Source organism: Babylonia areolata, chromosome 7 (genome assembly GCF_041734735.1).
Source record: "Babylonia areolata isolate BAREFJ2019XMU chromosome 7, ASM4173473v1, whole genome shotgun sequence".
In the NCBI taxonomy this organism is placed as follows: Eukaryota; Metazoa; Mollusca; class Gastropoda; order Neogastropoda; family Buccinidae; genus Babylonia; species Babylonia areolata.
This window is the reverse complement of record NC_134882.1, coordinates 3,827,503-3,846,748: the sequence shown is the minus strand read 5'-3', so window position 1 is coordinate 3,846,748 and position 19,246 is coordinate 3,827,503. Positions and strand designations below refer to the sequence as shown.

At 43.1% G+C, this 19,246-nt stretch overlaps 1 protein-coding gene across 1 annotated transcript in view; it reads right to left on the bottom strand.

Moving 5' to 3' along the window:
* LOC143283664 (uncharacterized) overlaps positions 1–19,246 on the bottom strand; it is an 86,055-nt gene that overhangs the window by 44,359 nt on the left and 22,450 nt on the right. The window contains exons 8-14 of the mRNA XM_076589880.1: positions 16,279–16,429; positions 15,787–15,867; positions 12,766–12,842; positions 10,373–10,474; positions 9,397–9,454; positions 7,574–7,662; positions 4,126–4,175 (exon numbers count right to left, since the gene is read on the bottom strand). Coding sequence (XP_076445995.1) covers positions 4,126–4,175; positions 7,574–7,662; positions 9,397–9,454; positions 10,373–10,474; positions 12,766–12,842; positions 15,787–15,867; positions 16,279–16,429 — 608 coding nt within the window. The remainder of the gene's footprint in view (positions 1–4,125; positions 4,176–7,573; positions 7,663–9,396; positions 9,455–10,372; positions 10,475–12,765; positions 12,843–15,786; positions 15,868–16,278; positions 16,430–19,246) is intronic.

Sequence of the window (19,246 nt, the reverse complement as noted above, 5' to 3'; positions counted from 1 at the left end):
TTTGAAATTCAGAGCGAGGGGAAGGGTGCACACATGTGGGCGTGTGTCCCCTAGTGGTCCACCTTTGTCCCTACCTAGAGGGAGGGCTTCCCTACCCACAACAGTCGCTGCTGTACGCGAGGCGGCCGGGGCATGCCGCGAGACGAGCGCGTGATCTGTGGCCGCGGCCTCCATCACAGATGTATGACATATTGGGGCCCGAGTGTGCTTAGTGGCTGAGACAAGTCCATGTTGGAATCCCTGAGAGGGAGCACACTCAGATGTTAAGTTATGGGCATGGGGAAAGGGATAGAGGAGGGCGACTCGAGCACTGCCGACTGGCAGGGTCGAGAAAACGCAGATCGCGTTGAAACCGAATGCGAATTGAGTGTCTAAGAAACGATACCACTGACCTGGGAATTGTACCTCGAACCTTGAGATGCCGCCGGAGAAGGCAGAGGAGGTGGTGGAGGAACGGAGTCAACCAGAGGGAGCAGAGACAGTGGAGGAAGTGGAGGGTTTGACTTGGAGACAGGGCCAGGGCCAGAGGTGGAGGGCCCAGAGTGCCCGCCGGTTGATTGTGATCGCGGCTTAATTTTAGCTCGATCGTCAAATTGAGCCAAGTAATCTTGTGGCCTGTTGTTATTCATGCGACAGCGACAAAGAATCGATAGACAGGCAGAAATTACAAAAAAAACTTAGCCGTATGTAGAGCACAGGAGCAGGAGTCAAGATGGCTGCCGGAAAAAAATGACACTAGTCAGGGATGCAATGGGGAGGTTATTGGCCATAGCTACTTTCGTTTTCTCCGCATAGGCGGATAGCAGTTTGCACAGGACAGGAATCAGACCCCTGCCGGAGTCTGCACCAGTGGGTCACGGTTAAGTATGTGTCATTAAAAAATGATTTCATGTGCCTTTGGGGGCATTACATACAGAGGATTTTACATACGTTTCATGTAATGCCCTATGTATCCCACCGTGAAAAAATAAATGACCAGGACAGAGTGCCTTTTCACCCCTTGGTCCAGTCACCTGGAATGAACTTCTTGCCAACAGAGTATCAGTTCAAATCTGGCCTCAAACACATCTGTATAAATCAGCTTTCATGGCTGTCCAGGTGTTGGTATATGGTGTGTGTGTGTGTGTGTGTGTGTTGAGTGTGTGTGTGTGTGCACGTGTCTGTGTGTGCGTGCGTGCATGTGCGTGTGTGTGTGTGAATGTGCACACATGACTGATCAATGACACATCTCATTTGTCTTGTCTTGGTTTTAAGTCTTGACTTACAAACGCCTCCTCTGTAAGCTAGACCATTATGGTATACGAGGATCGACGTTAGACTGGATCAAGGCATCCCTTTCTGACCGCACCCAAATCGTCGTAGTTGACGGTAAAAAATCTGAGCCAGCACCTGTCATCAGCGGAGTCCCACAGGGGACAGTTCTAGGCCCCATCCTATTTCTGATTTACATCAACGATCTGCCTCAGAACATCAAGGCCAATATTAGATTGTTTGCTGATGACTGTATAGTCTACTCCACCATCAAGACAATCCAAGACTGTAAAATGCTCCAACGAGACCTCAACACCCTGTCTGACTGGGAACAGCGTTGGGGAATGGAATTCCACCCAGAAAAATGTAATGTCCTTACCTGTACAACATCAAGGAACCCCATCAGCTACAACTACAAATTAAAAGGACACACCCTCGAGCATGTTGACAGCGCAAAATATCTCGGCGTCGACATAAGAAATGATCTAAACTGGAAAGAACATGTTACACCAACAAAGCCAATAGCATGGTAGGCTTCCTAAAAAGGAATCTAAAAACATCCAATAAAACCACCAAAGCCAATGCCTACCAAACTCTTGTACGCCCGCACCTGGAGTATTGTTCATCAGTCTGGAGCCCGTACAAAGAAGGTCAAAAGAACAAGATTGAAATGGTGCAAAGAAGAGCAGCACGTTATGTACACAGTGACTACGGGCGGACCAGCAGTGTAACACACATGCTGCAAGAACTAGGATGGGAATCCCTCGAATCACGGCGGAACAGACAAAGGCTGACCCTGATGTATAAAATGGTCAACGGCATTGTAGACATCCCTCCAGACAAATTTCTCAAGAAAGGATCCGGCAGAACAAGATCAAATCATCGACACAAATTTGTCCATCTTAGCTCCTCCTCTGACCCTTATAAATACAGTTTTTTCCCATCAACCATCCCCGTCTGGAACTCCCTGCCTGCAACAGCAGCAGAGGCTCCCTCCTTGGCAGCTTTCAAGAGGGAGCTGAACAAGATCACAGTTTAGTCACACCCCCCCCCCCCTTCTTTTTTTTTTTCCCCCCCCCCGGAGGGACGCTGCGAGTGACGGTGGGAGAGAGTATGTATACATGCTCTTTCTCATTGTCACCCCCTCCGGGGGAAAAGATAGATCTAATTAGGTTTTAGTTAGGTATTTACGCCTCTGCGCACACAGGCCATTAATAGTCAGTAATGACGGCTGACCTTCCAATTTGAAGATGAAGATATAGTGCCCTGTGTTGTTAAATTTTGTAACCATCCTCCACCCTCTCCCTCCACCCTCAAATTGATGCTATTTGTTAGCACTCTTGGGCTCATGTGCTAAGGAGATGAAGCGCATTATAAATATACTTCTTCTATTTCTTCTTATTAGCATTATCATGATTATTATCAATTTCAGACACCCTTCTGTCGAGTTCTCTTCGGTACAGGCACACAGCACTGTGCAGTGTGGGCCAAGCAAACACAGCAACGCCCCAGGCACTTACAGCTCAGCGTAACAGCCCCAAACTTCAACCCCCTTGCCTGATTTTATCCCAGGGTAATTTTGAACTTGATTCCAATGACCCTCTGGGTCAATTTTGGCTAGAAAAGATCAACACTAAATGCTCTCCACCCTCCCTAGTTGAAAATTACTCCCCACTCCCCTTTCTAGAGGTGTGGCATGGTATTGAACAAGTAACAGAAACCACAGTAATTTTGACAAAGAAACAAAAGTACAAACAGAAAGCAGGAGAACAAAAAAATGATGCACCACTTTGGTACTCACACTGGGGAGAACAGGCTAATGGTCACAAGAAGATAATACAATGCCATGCAATACAGTACAGTCCAGTGCAGTGCAGTGCTATACAGTACAGAACAGTACAACAGACATACACAAATGTGATCAAAAACAAATCTTCAAACACATCCTTAACATTTCAACAACAACAAAATAATAAAATAAAATAAAATTCAAACTTACATGCCACTGTCAATCACTGAAAGTCACAAACACACTCACACACATATGTAAATGCACACACAGAGCAGAGAGAGAATCATGTAAGTGAGGGGATGAACAGTCACAAGTAAGGAGATGAACAGTAAGAAATAGTGGGCTGAACAGTCACAAGTAGGGGGCTGAACAGACACAAGTAGGGTGTTAAACAGTCACAAGTAGGGGGCTGAACAGTCACACGTAGGGTGAACAGTCACAAGTAGGGGGTTGAACAGTCACAAGTTGGGGGCTGAACAGTCACAAGTAGGGGGCTGAACAGTCACAAGTAGGGGGCTGAACAGTCACAAGTAGGGTGTTAAACAGTCACAAGTAGGGGGCTGAACAGTCACATGTAGGGTGTTGAACAGTCACAAGTAGGGGTTTGAACAGTCACCAATAAACAGTCACACAAGTAGGGATAGAACAGTTACAAGTAGGGCACTGAACACAAGTAGGGTGTTAAAAGTTACAAGTAGGTTGTTGAACAGTCAAAAGTAGAGGGTCAAACAGTCATAAGTAGTGGGTTGAACACTCACAAGTAGACAGTCACAAGCAGGGTGTTGAACAATCACAAGTATGGGTTCAAACAGTCACAAGTATGGTGTTGAACAGTGACAAGTAGGGTGCTGAATAGTGACAAGTAGGGTGTTGAACAGTCACAAGCAGGGTGCTGAACAGTCACAAGCAGGGTGCTGAACAGTCACAAGCAGGGTGCTGAACAGTCACAAGCAGGGTGCTGAACAGTCACAAGCAGGGTGCTGAACAGTCACAAGTAGGGGGCTGAACAGTCACAAGTAGGGGGTGACAGTTACTGAGAGGCCAGCTGACAAAGCTCCTCACTCCGTCATGTGTTGACTCACCCAGTCTTTTCTACATGCTCCTTCCCCTTTTTCATCTGATCCATGTACTCCTGAAATGTCCACAGCACACACAAATTACATCCTGCATGTGTCACCCTCAACAACCACCAGGAACACCCAGTCAGCATAAAAAGTCAAGACATAATAATAAGAATAATCAATAAAAACTAAAATAATAATAATAATAATGAAAAAAAGTATTTACATCGTGCAAAATCTTGTGCGGAGACAAACCAAATGCTTACCCCCCAGTGATTCACAATCATGCACAGCTCTAATTCAGAGGGATGAAAGACACCAATGAGATGTAAGTATACAGCAAGACAAACTGCAGACAGAGTAGGCAGAGGGAGCCGAAGGGTGTTTGGGGGATGAGGGGAGGGGAGGGGGAGGGGAAGGGGGGGCGAGCTATTTTGATAAGGCTTAGGTTTTAAAGCCTGACTTGAAAGAGCTGATTGCACAGACCTGATGAGGGGAAAGAAAGCTGACTGCACAGACTTGATGAGGGGAAAGAAAGCTGAGTGCACAGACTTGATGAGGGGAAAGCTGAGTGCAGACTTGATGAGGGGAAAGAAAGAGATCATTCCAAAGTTGAAGGTCCAGAGACAGAGCAGCGACTGAAGGTGGAGTGTTTGGATCTGGGAATGCCACAACAGAGTGGATCTGAAGCAGATCGAAGAAAGCAAGTGGGATGTAGAGGTAAAGAAAGTCAAAGAGACAGGAAGGGGCAGCTTTACTGAAACATTTATAACATCAAGTGCTGATCTTGTACTTTATTCTGTATGAGACAGGAAGCCAACGGATAAAGGGCAAGAGGAGTGGTGTGCTCAGGTGACACAGTTCTTTTTTATGTGCTGAAGAGAGTGAATGGACAAAGCAGGCAAACCAGACAAGAGAGTTGCAGTGGTCAAGGTGAGAGAGAATGAGAGGAACGATCAGTTTAGATATTGTGTCGGTGGACAGGTATTTCTGAACATAACTCATTTTCAATTTTTTGCTTCAGTTTCAGGGATGTGTCAAAGTGTGCGCACAAATCCATATATGCTACACCACATCTGTTGTTATAAAAATAAAAAAAAAGACAGCACATGACTGACCCTAGCACAAACCCAATGCCCTGATCAGGTTTTGAGAAGAGACCTGATGATGCACCATCACTGAAACTGACAGGTCTGACTGATAAATGTTTGCATGGACAGTGTGCTGTGAAGGACATTTCCAAGGTTCTTGACAGAGCTGCAAGGATGGATGGATGACCTCCAAGTCTGACTGAGTCGGCTGAGTTTTTGTTTGCTTACTCTTCAGTTTTGTTAGCACTAAACTAACTCATTTCTTTGCACTTTTCTATTAATTGCATACCCAAAAAATTGCAATGTCATGCTGTCCTAAAACCACAACTTAAAAAAATAATAATTTTACTAATCCGTCAGATGAACAGGTGAATGAAATAAATGTTAATAACCTGGAAATCTGCTTTGATCCAGAAGAATGACATTAAAAAACATTAGAATGTGTGGATGTTTTTCTTCTATTTTTAAGCCAAATTTGTTTATGACAAAGTATTTCCAATGAAAATGAATTTCTTAAAACCTACCACAGACAGACACAAGCACACACATATACATACCTACATACAGACGAACACATGGACAACCAAAACAAGGTTAATACAAACTAACTTTATATACACACACATGGCAAAACGAAGTGAACCGAAGGAGTCTAGTCACAGAGAATAACACATGATGTAAGACTTCTTCTCCCTTAGCCCTGTCAAGAGTCATTAGGGTGTTACACAGAAAAACTGTTCATCAGATTCATCCAGGTCTGTTGGTTGTGTGTCAAAGCCTGGGATTTTCCAAACGGCTTCCAGTCCATTCTGCAATGTTGTCAGTCCATTGTTTTTTTCTGCTTTCCTCTCTCTCAACAGTTCCTTGGAGGACTGTTTTAGCAAGGCCACAGGATCCTGTTACCTGCCCTTACCAACAATGCTTTCTTTCTTAACTGATGTCAGCAGATGTTCATGTGGTCCAGTGTGCTGCATGATGGTAACTGATGTCAGCAGATGTTCATGTGGTCTAGTGTGCTGCTTGATGGTAACTGATGTCAGATGTTCATGTGGTCTAGTATGCTGCTTGATGGTAACTGATGTCAGCAGATGTTTGTGGTCCACTGTGCCTGCTTGATGGTAACTGATGTCAGCAGATGTTCATGTGGTCCAGTGTGCTGCTTGATGGTAACTGATGTCAGCAGATGTTTATGTGGTCTAGTATGCAGCTTGATGGTAACTGATGTCAGCAGATGTTTGTGGTCCAGTGTGCCTGCTTGATGGTAACTGATGTCAGCAGATGTTCATGTGGTCCAGTGTGCTGCTTGATGGTAACTGATGTCAGCAGATGTTCATGTGGTCTAGTGTGCTGCTTGATGGTAACTGATGTCAGCAGATGTTCATGTGGTCTAGTGTGCTGCTTGATGGTAACTGATGTCAGCAGATGTTCATGTGGTCTAGTATGCTGCTTGATGGTAACTGATGTCAGCAGATGTTTGTGGTCCAGTGTGCTGCTTGATGGTAACTGATGTCAGCAGATGTTCATGTGGTCTAGTATGCAGCTTGATGGTAACTGATGTCAGCAGATGTTCATGTGGTCTAGTGTGCTGCTTGATGGTAACTGATGTCAGCAGATGTTCATGTGGTCTAGTATGCTGCTTGATGGTAACTGATGTCAGCAGATGTTCATGTGGTCTAGTATGCTGCTTGATGGTAACTGATGTCAGCAGATGTTCATGTGGTCCAGTGTGTTGCTTGATGGTAACTGATGTCAGCAGATGTTCATGTGGTCCACTGTGCTGCTTGATGGTAAGTGATGTCAGCAGATGTTCATGTGGTCCAGTGTGCTGCATGATGGTAACTGATGTCAGCAGATGTTCATGTGGTCCAGTGTGCTGCATGATGGTAACTGATGTCAGCAGATGATCATGTGGTCCAGTATGCTGCTTGATGGTAACTGATGTCAGCAGATGTTCATGTGGTCCAGTGTGTTGCATGATGGTAACTGATGTCATCAGATGTTCATGTGGTCTAGTATGCTGCTTGATGGTTTGTGCTCTGGTTCACTGGTGAGGTGCTAGTACAGCTGATGTTTGGTATCTTGTGATAACACCTCATTTCCATGGCTTCAATTCTTCTTTCCAATCGGTCATGAAGGTCCTGGTCTCAGGAGCCTAATTTCGTGTATAATCAGAATACAGCCCACAAAGACCGAAAAAGATAAACTAGGCTACCAAAAAAACTGGTGAAACAACAAGAAAAAAACAAAACAAGCACATGCTACATCTAATTTCCAAGCGGAACAGTTTTCCAGAAGAACATTAACAAGCAAAGGTGAAAATAAAACACATCAACAAAACAAACCACAACCAAACCCACATAACTGAATGAAAAACTAACCTTAACCACTGTCATTTTTTCAAGTCTGTTTTTCATGTGGTCCTCAAACCTGGCACACGTCTCATCTGTCATTTGTCCCTGATCAAACTCTGTAAACAGAAATGCAGTCAGACCATGTTGCTCACATACAAGCTGACAGCAAGGGAAATTCCAAGACTACAAGTCATGTTGGCTTTGTTGGGTTCCAGTGAAAAATCACCTTGTTCATTCCAGAAACTAGACAGATCAAGTCCACCCCACAAAGTATTATCACATTTTCCCAGCAAACACTGTCACATCCACCCCACAAAATGTTTTCATTTCCCCAGCAAACACTGTCACATCCACCCCACAAAATGTTTTCATTTCCCCAGCAAACACTGTCACATCCACCCCACAAAATGTTTTCATTTCCTCAGCAAACACTGCCACAAAATGTTTTCATTTCCCCAGCAAACACTGTCACATCCACCCCACAAAATATTATCACATTTTCCCAGCAAACACTGCCAGATCCACCCCACAAAATGTTTTCATTTCCTCAGCAAACACTGTCACATCCACCCCACAAAATGTCATCACATTTCCCCAGCAAACACTGTCACATTCACCCCACAAAATGTCATCACATTTCCCCAGAAAACACTGTCACATCCACCCCACAAAATGTCATCACATTTCCCCAGAAAACACTGCCACATCCACCCCACAAAATGTCATCACATTTCCCCAGCAAACACGGTCACATCCACCCCACAAAATGTCATCACATTTTCCCAGCAAACACGGTCACATCCACCCCACAAAATGTCATCACATTTTCCCAGCAAACACTGTCACATTCACCCCAAAAAATGTTACCACATTTTCCCAGCAAACACTGTCACATTCACCCCAAAAAATGTCATCACATTTCCCCAGCAAACACTGTCACATTCACCCAAAAAAATGTTATCACATTTTCCCTGATGGTGGACAAGAACCTCAGTTGCATGTGGTCCGCAAAGCAGCTCCTCTTTAACCTGTCCAAACTGTATGCCTTCTACCTGATGTGAGTGTGGTGCCTTTGCACCAGTCAACTAGAACCAAATTAAACAAACCTAAAAACAGAATTTGTCCTGCCATGTGACGATCTGTGGGGTGGAACCACATGGACGATGCCTTGAGCTCACTGAACCATTTTACACCATTGCAGACATGTAGAGTTGCGGAAAGCCTTTTCTAGTGCAGTTAATTTCCAGTTGAATGAATAATACTACATTGTATCTTACTGTGACACACCAGTTAGCTGACAGAAAGCCACCTGAGAGGAGTTTCATTTGGGTCCAGTTTGCCAGTGCCAAGATGCCCCAAGTCGGGTAGAAGGCATACAGTGCAGATGGGCAAGTTTACAGAAAGGAAAGTTAAAAAGACCTCTTTCTCTTCCCCTCTGTGCCACCTGTGACTTTCTCCCAAACATTTCCCACAGAACATTCAGCTGTTGTTTTTCTCCTTCTCCTCCTTATTTCCCTTCCTCACATTTTCTTTTTGTGATGCATAGGATTTTTTCTTTTGTCTTTTGCTTTAACCCCTTAACTGCTGACAAGTATGCTCATCAGTGAAGACTGCCAAGTCGCTATGATAAAACAGAAGTAACAGGTCAGGCTGTCAATCATCATGTTTTGTCTGGATGTCTTCCTTTTGGGGCTGTTTTACTTCTGTCCAGCAAAATCAATTACACCACTACATAATGCACACAAAAAATAGTAACTGTAATTTATATTCACACACCACATAACTCATTTCACTGGGGTTCAGAAGTGAATGGGTTAAAATTTTTGACGTGGCACCTCTCTGTCACCTACCGACAAATCCATAATCTTTGGCAATGGCTTGGATTTCCTTTTTGTTCTTTTCGTGGGTCTGAAAAAAAAAAAAACCAACTTATTTTGGTCAAGTCCCATACTTTTTAAAAATCTGTTTCTTCAAGCACATTCTTATCACTTTCTTCAATCAGAATTAACTGCTCAGTATTGTTAATAATCTTGGTTGCATGAAAAATGCATCATATTTTTGTTGCCATCCATAAAAAAAACAAAAATAAGTACATACAAACTGTTCCCAAATAACTGAAAAGTAAACAACAAAAACTGGAATGTTCTCAAGACAAACACAAATTTTACAGATGCACACATCCAGCATACACACCCTAGAGCATGGTTGACTCTAAATGGTGAGGTAACAGTCATACATGTGAAAGCCCTCACAGATGTGAGAGAACATTGGAGTTGCAGACCATGCATGCAGAAGGGCAGGAAAAAAAAATCCTGCTTCTGACGGGTATTAGTTATAATACTGTTTCATAGAGGTGAGGAAAAAATTGTACAAACATAGCATCAACATTCACTTCTAAGTCCAGTTCATTTCTGGATCAAAATGTGAACTCAAATATAGAACTGTGACATACAGGCAAAAAGGTAAGCACCTCTATAAAAACATCATACTGCTGCTGCTAATGCTACTACGACTGAAACTTCTACTACAACTACTAATGATGACAATAATGATAATAATAACTGCAGGTGACAGCACCGCACAAGGGAGATTTAGACACGTCGTAGTGAACAGAAATGATGTGCAAATCTGTTCACTTGCATCATTTTTACTTTTTTTTCATGTTGCATATTTCTTTTTTAAGTTGTCACAGGGTGTTCATAATAAAACGTTTGGAAGCACCTGGTTCGATTCACAATTGAACAGAAAAAAACAACAAACTTGAGCTGCAAACTCCCCTTTATCTGCACAGGCAAACAGCTAACTCCACCTGATCAGAACACTCACCTCCTTTGCTTGCTGCTGTTTTCCTACATCAACCAACAGTTCTGATCTCCTCTTTTCCAGCTTCTGTTGTTCCTGGCTCTGCTTTAAGGTGCGCTGTTTACACTGCACATCATGTTCATCACGTCCTTTTGTACAGCCCCGTCTGGAGGGTCAATCTTCTTTCTTTCTTTTTTCTATAATCCCACATCACGAACACGCAGTCCTACACCCTCACCTCCGCCCCACATCCCACATCACCCTTACACACACACACACAATTCCACCCCTCCCCTGCCCCCTACACACAGACCCACAACCCCCTCACACACACACAACACCCCCACCCTTACACAATCCCAAATCCCCCTCACACACATTGTCCCACACCCCCTCACACAGTCCCACTTCCCCTGCACAGTTTCACACCCCCCTCACAGACACACACAGTTCCACACACCCCTCACACACACAATCCCACACCCCCCTCACACACACACACACAGTCCCACACACCCCTCACATACACACACACACAATCCCACACACCTCTCACACACACACACACACAGTCCCACACACCCCTCACACAAACACAGCTCCACACCCCCCTCACACACACACACAGAGTTCCACACATCCCTCACACACAGAGTTCCACACACCCCTCACACACACACAGAGTTCCACACACCCCTCACACACACACACAGTCCCACACACCCCTCACACACACATAGTTCCACACACCCCTCACACACACACAGTTCCATCCCCCTCTCTCCCCCTCACACACACAGTTTCACCCCCCCCCCACACACACACACACACATAGTCCCACACCCCTTTCACACACATAGTCCCACATCCCCCCCACACACACATAGTCCCACACCCCTTTCACATACACAGATCCCACACACCCCTCACACACACACATAGTCCAACACCCCTTTCACACACACACCCCTCACACACACACAGTCCCACAACTCCCTCACACACACACAGTCCCCCCCCCCCCCTCACACACTCCTCACAGTCCCACACCCCTCACACACACACAGTCCCCCCCCCCCCTCACACACTCCTCACAGTCCCACACCCCTCACACACACACAAACACACACAGTCCCACACCCCCCTCTCTCACACACACACAGTCCCACACACCCCTCACACACACACACCCCTCTCACACACACACAGTCCCACACCCCCCTCACACACACACACAGTCCCACTCACCCCTCTCACACACACACAGTCCCACTCACCCCTCACACACACACACAGTCCCACACTCTCGTCACACACACACACATAGTCCCACACACCTCTCACACACACACACATAGTCCCACACACCCCTCACACACAGTCACACACCCCTCACGCACACACACACACCCCTCACGCACACACACACATATAGTCCCACACGCCGCTCACACACACACAGAGTTCCACCCCCCTCTCTCCCCCTCACACACACAGTTTCACCCCCTCCCCCCCACACACACATAGTCCCATACCCCCCTCTCACACACACAGTCCCACACACCCCCGCCACACACACACATAGTCCCACACCCCTTTCACACACACACAGTCCCACACCCCCCTCTCACACACACATAGTCCCACACACCCCTCCCACACACATAGTCGCACACACCCCTCACACGCACACACACACACACACAGAGTTCCACCCCCTCCCTCCCCCCCTTCTCACACAGTCCCACACCACCCCTCACACACACACATAGTCGCACCCACCCCCTCACACACACACACACAGTCCCACACCCCCCTCTCACACACACACAGAGTCCCACACCCCCCTCACACACACAGTCCCACACCCCCCTCACACACACAGAGTCCCACACCCCCCTCACACACACAGTCCCACATCCCCCCTCACACACACACAGAGTCCCACAGTCCCTTACACAGACACACAGTCCCACACCCCCCTCTCACACACACAGTCCCACAACCCTCTCACACACATAGTCCCACTCACCTCTCTCACACTCAGACAGTCCCACACCCCCCTCACACACACACAGTCCCACACTCCCGTCACACACACACACATAGTCCCACACACCCCTCACACACAGTCACACACCCCTCACACACACACAGAGTCCCACATCCCCCTCACACACATAGTTCCACTCACCCCTCACACACATAGTCCCACTCACCCCTCACACACACACACAGTACCACACCCCCCTCATACACACAGTCCCACCCCCACAGTTCCACACCCCCTGCCACACACATGTAATCCCACACACCCCTCACACACACACACAATCCCACCCCAGCCCCACCTACACCTCAGCACTCTGCACTCCCATCTGTGCACACATACCAGTCTGCTCTTCCGAGGCACTCACCTCAGTCAGACTGTCCTTTAGTTTCTTCATTTCACTGTCAAACTCTTTCTGATCCTTTTCCAGCTGCTTTGTTGAGCCTGCAACGAGCATTTCATGCTGATTGTGTACAGCCTGCCCTGTGAAATGGCCTGAGATAGCAAAGTCAGTGATTCACGTTTGAAAACCTGTCTCAAAAACTAAGACCCTTTTTTTCCTCCAACAAATTGTTCGGTATGTTGTAAGTGGGTAAGGTTGTCAAGCATTGCACAGTAGTTTGTATTACATTGTGTCACAACAGATTTTTCTGTGTGACATGCGGCCTGCTCTCCTCAGGGTCAGTGCATCACCACAGTGCAGCGTAACCCCTTTTTTTCGGTTTGCAAGTGTATCTCTTTTATTGTCAAAGTCGATTTTTCTACAGAAATTTTCCAGGGACAACCCTTTTGATGCTATGGGATCTTTTGCGTGCGTTAAGTGCATGTTGCACTTGGAATCTTGATATAATGTTTCATCCAAATGACTGACATCCAGACCACCACTCAAGGTTTAGTCGGGGGAAGAAAAGTCTGGCGACTAGGATTTGATCCCGTGCCCTCAGATTCTCTCACTTCCTTGGTGGACATGTTACCACAGCGGGTACAGTCAGGGTCCTGGCTTTTGGGATTGTAATCACAGGGTGTGCATCCCTGTTTCGTTCTTTTTTCATTAACTACTGTACTATAAAGTTTTTTTGATTCGACGGTAAACCAAGGTCTAGTATGCAGCATGCTCTTAGGGCACATTAAAGAGCTCACTGCAACAAAGGGTTGTCCTTGGCAAAATACTGTAGAAAAATCAACTTTGACAGTAAAACAAACACACTCGCTCACAGAAAAAAATGGTGGCGATGCATTAAGGTGATGTGCTCTTTCTGGGGAGAACAGCCTGAATTTCAGGCAGAGAAATCAGTTCTGTTTTTTCCCTTGAACATCTCTCTCTTTACATAGTTTCATGTTTTCACTTGTATGTTTGTTTTGTCAATTTCTATCACTCATTTATCTATGTGTATTTTGCAAATTTCTATCATATATATTTGTTTTCTGTCATTAACCTTGTACACATCTCATTTGACTATATTTCCATGTTTTCACTTGCATGTTTATTTTGTCATTTCTATCATTTATTTATAGATGTTTATTTTGTCAATTTCTATTATACACGTATGTTTTTCTTTATTGTTAACCTTGTACATATCTAATCTTATCATATTTTCCTGTTTTCACTTGTATGTTTTTTTTGGTCAGTTTCTATCACACACACACACACACACACACATATATATATATATATATATATATATATATATATATATACACACACAAAATGTGTAAAAGAAAAAATCTTGATTTTCATTATTTTGATTCTGGTAACATGTTTTTGTGCATAGCTAAGAATAGCTGACTGTGACTGTGGGTTTTCGTGTGCTCCAACTCACACACACACACACACACATATATATATTTGTTGTTTTTTTCCCCCATTTTATCTTAACCCTTTCGCTGCCAGGAAAATAAAATTTAAGTGAAATCTATTTGCCAGGGTTTTTTCACAAAAAACGGGTATAAATTTTCAAAAAATTCTGTGCTCTTTGTTATTGGAGAAAGACCCATAAAAGTATATATTTTCTGAAAGGGAAATGAATAAAGAATACAAAACACATGATGTTTTCCCATTTTATGCATTTTAAGTGACATGCTGTTGTTTTGAAATCTGTGTTTTGTTTTTTGTCACATTTTCAACTTGTTCATTACAAACATTAGTCTGGTAATTTGCACAAAAATATCACTTTCTGGACAAATGGATATCTGCACACACAAAATCATACTAGAACAACCACAATATAAAAAAACTGAAAAAGAAATAGATGCATTGTGACTTCTGCAAGTGATAATATGGATGTGAGGCCACGCCCCCTCAGTCTCCACCCCCCTCCTCTTCACCCCTCTCACACCGTCACTTCATCAGACCGCGTTGGCTGAGTGCCAAGAAAATAGCTCATACGGTGCCCTGCTAAAAATTCGTCTGCTAGAGTTGAACAGCCTGCATCACTCACTGATAGTTGTATCTTGGCCACTCTCTTGATTGCTCCCTTTATTTTCTATCAAATCGTCCTATAAATGTTCACCACTGTCTTCTCCTTCGAATTTATGCTCCAATTCTTTCTGAGCATTAGCTAAAGAAAGTAATCTTGATTGATTTAGTTCGCCACGAGCGCATGTCTTGAGCACGGAGTCAGTCCGACATTTTGTTGAGCGAGCGAGGAGAGGAGCCAGGCAAAGACTGCGGCCAGTAACCCAACCAAAACGTTCAAATAAAGGACTGCCTTATGACGCAGATGGTGTTTCTAGCTATGAATAGAATCCAGAAAGATTCCCCAAACTAAAGCTACCAGCATTTTTGTCAACGAACTGAATGCAAAGCAGGGAAAAGTCAGAATATTTCGATGACGAGTTATCTCGTCATGCAGGCAGCGAAGCATACATGCTTGCCATGACGAGTTATCTCGTCATGCAGGCAGCCTAGGGGTTAAAATTTTACACAAAAGTATGGTAGGCTCTTCAGGTTTGATCAGCACATATGGCTTATGTGAAGGTCAGGCATCTACTTTTTTTTTTCTTTTTCTTTTTTTTTTTTTGCTGACAGCATATGTGGATCAGCCTGCACGCTTTGACAGCTCCTTGAAACTGGAATTGTGTTGTACTGCACTGCACCATATTCCTATGAGAAACACATTTCTCTGTGTGAATTCTCTCCCAGGGAAGAGCACACCCCTGCATACAGCTGTACCACTCCTTCACCCCCAAACCCCTCTTTCTTCTCTTCCCTTTCATTGTGGATTTTCTACACGCTGTTGCCACAGAGACCTCTCTTTTCTGGCCCTGAGTCCTTTCATGGGTGACAGATGCAAGCTGCATGTGCCATCTTTATGTCAGCACCGCCATCCCTGCATCAGTCAGAGTTGAAACAGCCCAGTTCTGACATGAACCCAAAACACATGCTCACCTTCCAACTCCCGCTGATCCAGCCTCTTCAAAATGCCCTTAATGTCTTTCTCCAAATCCTCTTTTTCTTTCCTGGCCTCATCTGAAAATAGTGCCATTCACATCCACTTACACAATGGCTGGAAATAGCAATAATAATGATAGCAATAACAACGATAGCTGGAAATGATAATAAATAATTATACCAACAATAATAATAAAAGCAATAATAATAATACTAATGGTAATACTAATCATCATAATAATGATGATGATGTTGACCACTTATTCAGGGTTTTTTCTCAAAGCTCAAATCCTTACATGTTCAAAACTCTTAAGTTGTAAAAAAAAAAAACAAACAAACAAAAAAAACAAACAAAAAACATTCAAACATCACAGACATCAGGCCAAAAGAGCAAAGTTCCCACTAACTTGCACTGGTCTCATACAGTCAGTATATGACATTCAAAAGGAATTCATTGGATTTGCTACCTAGGTGAGCCATCATACTCACCAATCTTTTCCTGCAGTTTTTCCTCTTTTTTGATACGCATCTGAATATCTGAAAGACTGTTTGTCTTTTCCTTCTCCTCCTTCTCCCAGTTCTTGATCACTTTTTCAATTTGATCCCGCTCCCTCTTCTTTTCGGCCAAGTCTTTCTCCTTCTGTAAAAGATGTGTGCCACTGGCTGAGTTCTCAAGTGATGCGACCTGTTGAACTAACTGTATCAGACACGCGAGGAATTTTATCAATCATCATCATATTCCCTGTGACTTTCTCCACACGCCATATGATCAACAACACAACTGTTACAAACTACCAATACTGCAGAACCTGTCATGCACCCATTCTCACTGGGCTTTCCATCCAAAACCAAATACCTGAAAAAATCACTGGACAACGACAAATGAAAAAAAAGGGGGTGGGGGGAGTTGGGAGGGGTGTGTGTGTGTGTGTGTGTGTGTGTGTGTGTGTGTGGTGGGGGGGGGGGGGGGCGGGGTGCAATGTGCTGGGCAAGAAATAAAAAAGAAAATGTTGCACATGAACTGAGCAGCAATCATGCTGTTTAGTAAAGTACCACTGAAACCAAGACCTTACAATACATTTCATGGACAGAACACTTTATTTGAAGAAAAGATGGTTACGGATGTTCAAAGGTCACAAATAATGAAAGGACATGGTGGTGATCAGGGCTATCCCCATACCACTTCTTTGTGACCAAAACGTCCCTTGGCCAATAGTTGTCACTGAGCATGAAATAGGCATAGCAATGAAAGCGTTAAACTGAAACTAGCAATTCCTCTTTAGTTACCTCTTACCTTTAGAACGTTTTCTTTCTTTCTTTCTTTCTTTATCTATTTTTTTTAAATAAAATTTGGCTACTGTAAATGTAAAGGTCTAGCAGAGTTCCAGACTTGGGAAAAGCGTACACATTCAAACACATGCACATTAGAGTGGAATTTACTTTGAAATTTTGCCAAGGACAACTCTCTTGTTGCGCTCTCTCTCTCTCTCTCTCCACATACACCAGCACAGACGCGCATGTGCGCGCGCACACACATGCACGCACGCACACACACACACACGCACGCACACACACACACATATCATTTTAGAATCCCGGTATATAATTTATAAGACAAAAAGAGCCATAGGGACTGCACTTCCGCTCGCGAGCGACAGTCCAGTTTATTTTGCTTGCTTTTAAAAAAAATTATTATTATTGTCACTGTTTTCATAGATATATGTACTATGTTTTGGGGTCTTTCGACCATATATATAACTATAATTTTCACAACTTCAAAGACTTTTCATGTTATCTGTATAAACATGTCCATGTGCATTTTGGGGTTTGTACTGCCAAGCATGGTGTATTTGGATAATTTCTTTCGTTGGGTTGGATGCATATATTTGTCATACTTCTTTATGGACAAACATGAATGGTAATATATCCATTGTATCAGTTAATTGTCAAGGTCTGAATAGTTCACACAAAAGACGTGATATTTTCCATTACTTGAGAAATAAGAAGTACTCTATTTATTTTTTACAGGATACGCATTTTGAAGAAAAGATGGAGAAAAATGTTTCAGCAGAATGGGGATATACTTGCTATTTTTCAAGCTATACGTCGAATGCAAGAGGGGTCGCAATAATGTTTAACAATAATTTCGAATTTAAAGTGAAACGGACAATAACTGATAGTTCAGGGAATTTCATTATTCTACTTGTTGAGATACAAAAAATTAATTTCCTCTTTGTTAATGTATATGGACCAAATAAAGATGATCCTGATTTTTATGTGAATTTAAAACAAAAAATAAGTGAAAATAATGTAGAGAATGTTATAATAGCTGGGGATTTCAATTTAGTTCTTAACCCAACAATAGATTACCATAATTATAAACATGTAAATAATCCAAAAGCAAAAGTAGTCGTTGAAAACATGATAGAAAATTTAGATCTGAATGACATCTGGCGTGAATTAAACCCAGACTGCCCTCGTTATACTTGGAGAACTAATCCTTTCCAACAGGCTAGATTAGATTTCTTTTTGATCTCAGACACTGTAGTATCCTTGATAGATGATGCAGACATAGAATATGGGTACAGAACAGATCATTCAGCCATTTCGTTGAAACTTAAATTCAGCGAGAATGTAAAGCGCAATACGTTTTGGAAATTAAATACATCTCTTCTAAAGGATAAAACATATGTGGATGAAATAAATATGGAAATAAATAATGTTAAAAAAGAAAATGCTATTAATATGTATTCTGATGACACACCGGATGATGAACTGGTGTTCTCTGTTCCTGATGACATTTTTCTTGACTTTCTTTTAACGAAAATACGATCGAGAACAATTTCTTATGCTTCAATGAAAAAGAAAAAAATGATAGAAGAAGAAAGACAGTTAGAAGGAGACATCTGTAACTTAGATAAATATCAAAATAAAAATAAAGAAGATATTAAAGTTCTAGAAATTAAACAAAAACAATTACAAGATATTCGAGAGAAGCGGATGGAAGGGGTATTATTAAGGTCTAGAGCTATATGGATAGCTGAGGGAGAGAAAGTTAGTAAATATTTTTGTAATTTAGAAAAACGTCATTATGTTAGTAAACACATAGCCAAAATTATTGATCAATACGACAATGTTCTAACAAATCAAAAGGATATCTTAAATGAAGTACATAATTTTTTATAGATCTTTATATGTGAATGTTGGGGTGGAACATTGTGAAATTGAAAATTTAGTGAATTATATTCCATGTTTGAATGAGTCAGAAGCAAGCGATTTAGAAGGTATGATTACAATGGAGGAAGCGGCACAAGTTATTAGAAATATGAAAAATAATAAGAGTCCAGGTACAGATGGCTTTAGTGCAGAATTTTTTAAAGTCTTTTGGAAGAAAATAGGAATATTTGTTGTTAGGGCACTTAATGCTAGTTTCAGGAAAGGAGAAATGTCTTCTGTG